The 8,747-nt window shown below is 45.0% G+C and overlaps 1 protein-coding gene across 1 annotated transcript; it reads left to right on the forward strand.

Moving 5' to 3' along the window:
• The first annotated feature begins 386 nt into the window (after positions 1–386).
• LOC138472323 (transcription factor HES-5-like) lies at positions 387–3,354 on the forward strand. Its single transcript, XM_069610447.1, has 3 exons — positions 387–497; positions 714–894; positions 1,800–3,354. Exons 1-3 carry the CDS (start codon positions 426–428, stop codon positions 2,018–2,020), a joined length of 474 nt encoding a protein of 157 aa, XP_069466548.1. The 5' UTR covers positions 387–425; the 3' UTR covers positions 2,021–3,354.
• The last annotated feature ends 5,393 nt before the right edge of the window (positions 3,355–8,747 follow it).

Consider the following 8,747-nt stretch of genomic DNA (forward strand, 5'->3'; position numbering starts at 1 on the left):
TCGATTCGTGCAACAATATCTGGAAAGTGCCCAGTCAGCCCTACGCGCGCGCAGACATGTGTCTTCACATGCTTAAAGCGTGTGCGTGGCCCATTTTTTGTAGATTGTCTTAATCTATTTCTTACAAAGAAACGTGTAACTCCTATGGGGGTAAAGGAGTACTGACACTGACACCAGCGGGGCGTACTTTCCCACACACTAGTCCATTGTGTCGGGTCCCAGATGCTCCCCTGCCTCTCGCCCTGTAATGGGACACACTTCTATTGTTCCTGCTGCTCTCTGATTGGCTGCTGAGTGTGGGAACCTCTCCCCAGCCGCAGCCCCACACATTTCCCTGCAGCTGAGGGGGGATAAATAGGGCTGGAGGGAGGGAGCTCTTCAGATCACTGCGGCCTCACTACAGAGAACCAGCCCTTCACCCCAGAATGGGCAGGATGGCGCCTTTCTGCCCCTTGGAGCTGTATGGGCAGGAGCTCGAGGGCAGAGGCATTAGAAAGGTAAGAGGCAGGAAAATAACGATAGATAATATGACTGCTGAAATAGAACCTGCAAATAATTGCATATATACATGCAACAATATTGTTATACATGCAGCGTAATTTGCAAGATTTTACGCTAACGTTAAATTCGGACTTTTTGGAGCGTTTTCCAAATATCCGCCATCGCTCTGCTTGTGACGCATTTAGTAACAGGCGCGCTTTCTGTTTCTGCAGTTGAGGAAACCGGCGGTTGAGAAGATGAGGAGAGAGCGGATCAACAGCAGCATTGAGCAGCTGAGGATGTTACTGCAGAGAGAGTTTGGGGACCGGGAGCTTCCGCCCAAAGCAGAGAAAGCGGATATCCTGGAAATGGCCGTGAGAGTCCTGGCCCAGCGGGTGCAGACAGCAGCACCAGGTGAGAGGCCGGAAAAGAAGGGGTCACATTGCAGGGGAGTGGGGGATACATATATGGGACCTTGTGAAACAATCTCAAAAGACAACTGGGGCTGTGTGCTTCAGAAAACCTCGTTTTGCACGTTTTTTTTTCTCTAGTTAAACTTCTATTTAATGTATTTAGGCGGAACAGACTGCCCTCCCCCTACTGTGGGACGTAGGTGTCTTGACACCTTTGTTATCGAGCTTCTAACCCCTATAAATCCACCCTCTTCCCCCTGTTACTCGTTCCTCGACCTCCCAAACTATGAATGGTTCCCCACTTTCACCATATTCCTCCCTCCATCCCTCTGCTATCACCTATCCCTCCTTCCATCCATCACTCCACGTTCCTTCCCCCATCCACACGTGCTTGCTTTGCTCCATTCTCCCCTTTTGCTTCCCTCTTCACCCCTCTCCCGCTTTCCATTCATCCCTTAAGCCTCTGCTCTGGCCTCACTGTCCCGGGCACATTTCCAGAATCAGGTGTTCCTATCGCACCTGAGGAAAACCCCAGGCAAAATGAAATACATGTTTAAGCATTGATTAAGCAAAGTAACTGCTTCCATAATGCCTTAAGCATTTCTAAGCAGTTTACTCCATTCGTTGAGCATAATAAATGAACTGCTTATATAAGAGAATTGCTTATCACTGCTTGGGAGCTGTATTGTAAACATTATGGCTGCTTGTTATTAATTGCTTCCGAAATCTTTAGCAAACATTTCTCTTTGTCCAGGGAATGACAATGTTGAAAGTATCAAGCCGGGCAATAATCATTTTATTTTACATTTGTGTTAATGCCTTGTTCTTCAAAATACATATTATCCTGTTTATTCAGACAATGTCAGATTGACAAATCATTAATGTCCTTCTTCTATTTCTTTTCAGCAATGGCCGCCAGTGGGGGTTACTCCAGATGCCTCCAGGACTCTCTGCACTTCCTCTCCCTCCATGGAGCCCCCGCGGAGACCCGGGTGAAGCTCCTGAGCGCCCTCCATAGACCTGGGGCTGCTGCAGAGGCTGTGTGTCCTTCTCGGCCTCCGTCCTGCCCGAGCAGCACTAAAGAGCCAGCGCTGGACACCCCCAGTGCCCCGTGGAGACCCTGGTAATGCCGGGGCTGAGGCCATGGACTGTTCTCCTGACACTGGAGTAAGCTGGGACTTCTCTTGAGGCCTCGGTTCTCTCTGAGTGGAGAATTTGCCTTCTCGTGTCTGTACCCGGCCGTGCTGTGCCCGGGGCAAGTTTACTGACCTTCCAGGAGGGCAGTGAGGAGGTGTGTTATATCCCTGTGGGATGGACACTCTGCAATATTATATCCTCATAGGATGGATATTGTGTGAATCAGTAGATCCTTGTAGGGTGGACAAAGTGTAAATATCATATTGTTGAACGATGGTAATAGGTGGTGAAATGTATTTTTGCTTTAGAAGCTGTTCAACACATTTAAAAAAGATTATAAGTGTAATTGCATGGTCTGATGTTATCACGTTTACTTCAATTTAAGAAGTTGATTGAAATGTGCAATGCACAAATATACAAATAATACACCCCCACGACATGGCCACTGCGCACTGTGAATGCACTGTTATTGTGTCTATTTGCAGTGATGAGCAACACGTTCCTTTGTGATATACAGGTCTTGTCTTTGGATCTTGGTGCAGACCTGCATGCCTTTAACCTCCATGTTGATTGATATGATATGATATATGATAGTTTATATAGCGCCTATACACAATGTGTTTCAAAGTGCTTAAATATGTGTTTAATACAAGATGATCCGTTATGTATTAATCTGAGTTATTCGGGGCCATGACCTTGTTTATAAATTAGTTTTGATATCCAGTATTTTCAATGAAAATGTGCCACAAAATCCCTGCCTTCTGTGAAGGCAAAGTGTGTTCCTGTTCTTTTGGAGATATGCAAATTATCTCTGAACATGTATGTGACAATGTGCACATGTATTCTGTATTCTCAAAGTTTATCATTCATTGTTGAAGGATGAAAATGAGAAACCATTATCCCCAGTGTTGAGTCTTCGTTATAGAAACAATGTTAGCACCAGGTCTGTAAGTTATGGAATGGTGTGTTATCTTTTGTAAAGGTGTTCAGTGTGGGGGACTCCCTGCCAGGGATGCGGATCTCAGTGACTGAGAGTGGGCCTGTCCCGCTTCTGCTCCAATGTCTGTAGGGCTGGGATTATCCCAGGAGCACATTCAGGTATTGAATGAAATGCAGGATTAAGTTCATGTGATGGAGACATTCTCTTCTTCAGATCCAGGAATGTCCGCTTCATCCTCTTATCCCAGATGTGTGACATGTCTGTGACATTGTGCTGCTCTCATGTGATTTTTCCCTGTTCCCTGTAGAGGAAGGAAAGTGTTACACACTTGGGAAATGTAAAACTGTGCAGAAATGACACATTTCAATAAAGAGAAATGTACAATAATAACGATTACTTGATTTTTTTCATTTTGATTCATGCACGATGTACTTGATTCATGGGTTATATGGGGTTATACAGTCTGTTGCACTCACTACTCTCATGAACGCCACCTTTACATTGGGCACAGCTGGTGGCAGTCTCTGCAAAGAGGTCAAAGAGTGAATGTGCACATTCAGTGATTAACCACGACAAACCTAATGGAACATTACACTTTTTCGCATAATTGAGTTAAGCAGGTGTTCTAATGGCAGTACCCATTGGCGGAAATGATGGGACCATTGCACACCTCTGGGGCTGAACCGAGTGCATCAATACTGCAGAGGAGGGTCTAGAGTGGGAATCACAGACCAATGCTTGGTATATACTCCATATTAGGGCAGATGCTAAACCTGAGCACAGCAACACTACAAGAGGCCCCAACAAAACTATTCAAACATTTCCCATTTAGTGGCCACTTTCCCACTGGGGGGGGGGCAGAGGTGCAGCCCCACCAGTGCATAAAAGTGGTCACCACCTCCACCCAAATAACTATTGCAGTCTATCCGAGTATCGGGCAAAATAAATAAGCTCTTCTGCAGCAGCCTCCACTAAATAACACAAACACCCCTCCCAGAGAGAGGTATTTATACAGGAGTCAGATAGGATGTCTCCCTGAATACAGAACAGCAGACCATACAGGTTATGTGACGTTAATGTGCTTTCATACTTCACCCAATCACCATCCTAGAAGTTTCATGGAACCTGCACTTATCCATGGAGCGGGGTACTGTGCTCCCACCAGGGGTATCGGGACCTTAGTCCCCTGGACCTTACACACCAGAAGACAAGTACAGCCACAAAACCTCCAAAGGAAACACACTTGCCTATTTTGCAGACTTCCAAAAAGGCATTGGACTGAGTCTGAGAAAGGATTAGGGGCCTACTATGTCATAGAATGTAACCTGTTCAACCTGGACACAGATTCTGGATAAGTCTGATTCCAACATACAGTAAATTCACTTCTATGGAAACGAGCTCTGGGACCCACCTCTCACCCAAGAACCTATCCATCAGCAAGCGTGCACCCACCGCTTTGCCAACATGCACTTAAGATCCATAGAAACAAACCCAGCAACACACACATAGCAGCACTGGGGAGGAACCCCCTACTACTAGACATACACACGCAATCCATGTAGTAGTGGAGACATCTCAAAGGAAGACAGGTTAGATCCTAGGAATTGAAAACAAACACTGAAGCAAAAACTGACGAAGCAAAATAGACACAAACCCCAAACTACTGAAGAGAGGCTACAACCTGGCAGAATATTTACTGCCCATTAAGAACATCAACACAGATACACAATGACCAGATACAAGGTGAGTGATGACAGGCTAGAGTTTGAAACTGACTGACATGGAAAACATGGAGGCCTGAGGAAGAACAGATTGTAGCCACTACAACATGAAACTTGTTTAAGCTGAAACTCACCATCTCGGTTATTCCACCAAATACGAAGACACCAGTAGGCGCTATTTGGAAGACACCGAGAAGATGACATAACACTCAAAACTAATAGACAAACAGAAAATACAGATTCTCTTGGGTGGAAATTATGAGTTGGTAGAAAAAGCAGCAGAATGCCCAGCAGCATGTCACAACATAAGGGTTATGTCATGACATGCTGCTATTAATACACTAACCATGCACGAGTATCTGACAGACATAAAGCAGACATTGAGAAATGACTCAATCTATAGACACGATATATTCAGATCAGACACTATTACTCTGTATGTGAACGATATTCACCTCAGTTCAGCTTTGGCAATGCTTGTTCTGTTTGGTCATGCCAGTAAAGCATTGCTGCATTGTGCTATACTTAATTCTGTGATCCAGGTAGAACTCACAGGTCTCACCCCTTACAGCTGTGCACCTGGAGGGGTCAGTGTGACGTCACCTCCAGGGCTGTCACGTGCCTCTGTGCTTCACAAGCACCGGAGGGTAAGAGAGGCACATGCCGGGCTGGCAGGCCCTTGGTTACAGCGTGGGAGGAGTGTCTAACACACGTCTGGGGTTATGTACTCAGACTTCCGTGGTACGAGTGTGAAAGTGTGCTTCACATCCAGCATGGAGAGCTGGCGCTCCCTCGTCTTCACAGGGCCCCCTAAAACAGATGTCAATTACTAGTGAATTTTAGCACGACAGAATTTGAGGCTGCTTTGATGTGTCTCGGAGCTTCCAGCTGTGTGATTGGCACTCTAGGGGGTGCATTCTAGTCGCTGCTGTCTTCCTCAGCCTTACCTATCAGGTTCCCCCAGAAGTGTTCAGTTTGCGGGGTACCCTATTCCAAAAAAGCCTCACTCATGGGTAAATAGACCAGTGTTGCTCCATTTACTACAATGACCCTTGACATTCACCATAAAAAGTAGCACATGTTGTTTGCAAATGTATGTGTCTCCCTAAGGATATTGGTTACATTTCCTAGTGTTGTTGCACCCTATCTCTCTCCTGCATACCAGCACCACCTGACACACTCAACACAATTAAAATATGCTGCAAAAACGTACCAACAATACCTTTTTTGTTCTCCAAAATAACATTTTTTCCAGGCCACAGAACTCTGACGGAAGGAGAGATCTGTCTTTCACAACAAGAGGCCAGGCCCCCATGGCCCTACTTCACGGCATGCAAGAGGTAGCCACAGTGTACCGGGAGATATTGCTGAAGCACACTGAAGCTGAGATTCAACCAGGGCTGGGGGCCACATTGATCAGCCCTCGCAGAGGAGAGCAGGCGTCGTCCTTCATTCTCCCAGCCAGGCCGAGAAAACACAGTGAGAGTGCGTGCACTGGTGCGAGTGGTGGTACATGGAAATTGTTGTAATAAGGAGTGGGTGTCTGGTTGTTGGGGGGGAGGGGTCTAAAGTGAAAGGGAAGTGAATTGAAAAAAAAGGCGACAGGAGATGGGATGGGAAGATACGTTCCTAATGTTCTTTTGCTGTGGATTTGTGCAGTTGTATAGCTCAAAATGCATATATGATAAATAAAAGGTACATACCTTTTATTCTTAAGGTTTGATTAAATGGGATTCACAACTCAGGCTCTTGTTTTGAGCTCTGCAGTGAACAGTTTTCCTTTTTCATGTTATGTGAATAGTTTTTCTTCCTCTTCCCTTTTCTCCTTCTATCTCTCCAACGCACACTTCTCAATGTCCATCTCTCTGTCTCCCTCAATCTCCCTCCTTCTCTTCGCTCCTTTTCTCACTCTATGGGTCACTCCCCATCCTCACTAATGGCTGAGCTGCAGTATGGTTAAAACAAATACTAATAGATGTGGGAGCCAGTGGTCCGTTAGCTCTGCACTGCCCTTTCGGGAATGGCTCACAACCATGCGATAAGAAGGGGACCTGTTGGGGTTACAGTAAGAAAGCCTGCCCCAAGTCCTCTTGCAAGTGTAAACATACATATGCCTTCTGTGGGGTTGGCGGGCAAGCGGAGGTCCACTGTATCAAACGAACAAAAGAAAAAGAGCAAAAAATAGGGCTCGGGTCTCGCATGAGGTACGGAGGCCATGCCCACAACGGTGCAAGTGGTCTATTGCGGGTTTGGGCTAATGAGTACCCAAAAGTTGACAATTCTGGGCTATTGGTAAATTGAATTTCATGTGGTTTATGGATTCTGGTGTAAGGTTTGTCTGTCCCTGAGATTCCAAAGAACCAGGTATCCCCCACATGGCAGCCAGAGATAGTGAAGGGCGAGGTGGAATACGAGGCTGTGTAAATCACCGTTCTGGAAATCTTTTTGTTCCCCTTTGGGCATTGTACCAGAGAAGGAGGAAGGGAAGTTCTGGTTATTCACAACTCGTCTTTCCCAAGGGGGCTTCAGTAAACAATGCCATTGATGGAAGGCATGCTGAGGTAAGTAGGCTTCGATCGATGGGACGATCACACTTACAGTTGCTGGGGAAAGGGGCACTGTTGGCAAAGGTGGATATCGAATCAGCATTTCTGTTCTTGCCACTGCACCAGTGCGGGAAAAGTGCTGGTGCCTGAATTACCGGCAAGTTTAGTGGCAATTTCCCCATACCAGCAAACCCATAATGAGGCCCATTGATCTCCAATGACACGGCCTGGCGTAACACGTGTTTATAACTCAGTAAGATGGTCACTATTAGAGCGGGAGAGACCAATGTACCCCGGGTTGGAGATACTAGATATGGAAAGGGTATTTAAGTGGGAGAAGTGAGCTGGGTGGAACACACCTCCAATGGATGTCTGAAAAGACAGTGTTGAAGTATCTACTCAAGAGAAGAGGTTGTGAAGAAACAGGGAAGAGATTAAAACCACAATGTAAACAATGCGATTATGATTTGTAAAAGTGCTGACAATTTGTACCAGCCTTGATAAAACCCCTTTTGGGGGAAACACAATGCACGGGCACCAATGGGTTTGTGTCTGCATTTAGAATTGTTTAAACAATGTTAATGGACTGTCATTTAGACAATATAGAAATTATGTTCCTGGAACAGACATATAAGCCAGTTTTAAAAAGTGTTTATGGTTCATAATCATTTTCTAATAAATATAAAAATATCAAATTTCAATGTTTTTATTTGTTTGGAGTACTATGTTCAACAGGACACAGCGCATTTTTCCCAAGAGCCTTTTTTTTATTTGTTTGTAACGTGTTACCAGATTAGGGTCGCCTGGTGAGTTGCTGCTGCTCTTAGGTTACTGCAGCAGGGTCCCATTATTAATATAAATGACCTCTTCCTAATATACAATTCTAATTGAAGAGCAGGTGCACTGCTTTAAAATGTATCATTGTATTTTGCAAGAACTTGTATTACTGTCTAGACCATGAAGTTTTCTTTGTAAGTGAACAAAACGCGTTTACCTTTTTTGGGGGCATTGTACTTGCCTTTCACGTTATTCATTGCAATAAATTGCAAGTCAATGTGAAGCAATGACTAAAAGCCGGTGACCTTATCACACACCCCTCTTCTGCGCTGCGTCTTTATTTCTTATAAGTTCAATTAGCCATGGGACATTTAATAAAAGTGTCAAGCTGTCCATATCATGTGTGAAATGCTGAGCCGTTCCTGGCCTTTAGGCTCACTTTATATTGTGTTATGGTACTTGTGGGCCTGCATTTATAATGTGAACAAACTACAAGTAATGAACAAAAATGCAACATGAAGTGCTTAAAGTAGGAAGGGCTGCCAAGTGTGACTTTTGAGCTTTTCGGTGAGTGGTCACCAGCATCTGCTTCTTGCTAGTGATGTCAGGTGGGAACATTAGGCAACGGTATTACAGCATTAGTAGCTTGTGTGGGATATTGTATTAATGTTTTATAGTCAGCAGTTACATGATGCTACTTCACGTTCATATCACTGTTGAGTGGCAAAATAAG

This window comes from Ambystoma mexicanum, chromosome 8 (assembly GCF_040938575.1).
Source record: "Ambystoma mexicanum isolate Mex_15411 chromosome 8, UKY_AmexF1_1, whole genome shotgun sequence".
In the NCBI taxonomy this organism is placed as follows: Eukaryota; Metazoa; Chordata; class Amphibia; order Caudata; family Ambystomatidae; genus Ambystoma; species Ambystoma mexicanum.

Excerpts from the sequence above, each read along its gene's own strand:
- LOC138472323 (XM_069610447.1), top strand. The coding sequence starts at position 426 with ATGGGCAGGATGGCGCCTTTCTGCCCCTTGGAGCTGTATGGGCAGGAG. Across the intron at positions 498-713 it reads AGGGCAGAGGCATTAGAAAG|TTGAGGAAACCGGCGGTTGA; the intron begins GTAAGAGGCAGG and ends CTGTTTCTGCAG. Across the intron at positions 895-1,799 it reads GGTGCAGACAGCAGCACCAG|CAATGGCCGCCAGTGGGGGT; the intron begins GTGAGAGGCCGG and ends ATTTCTTTTCAG.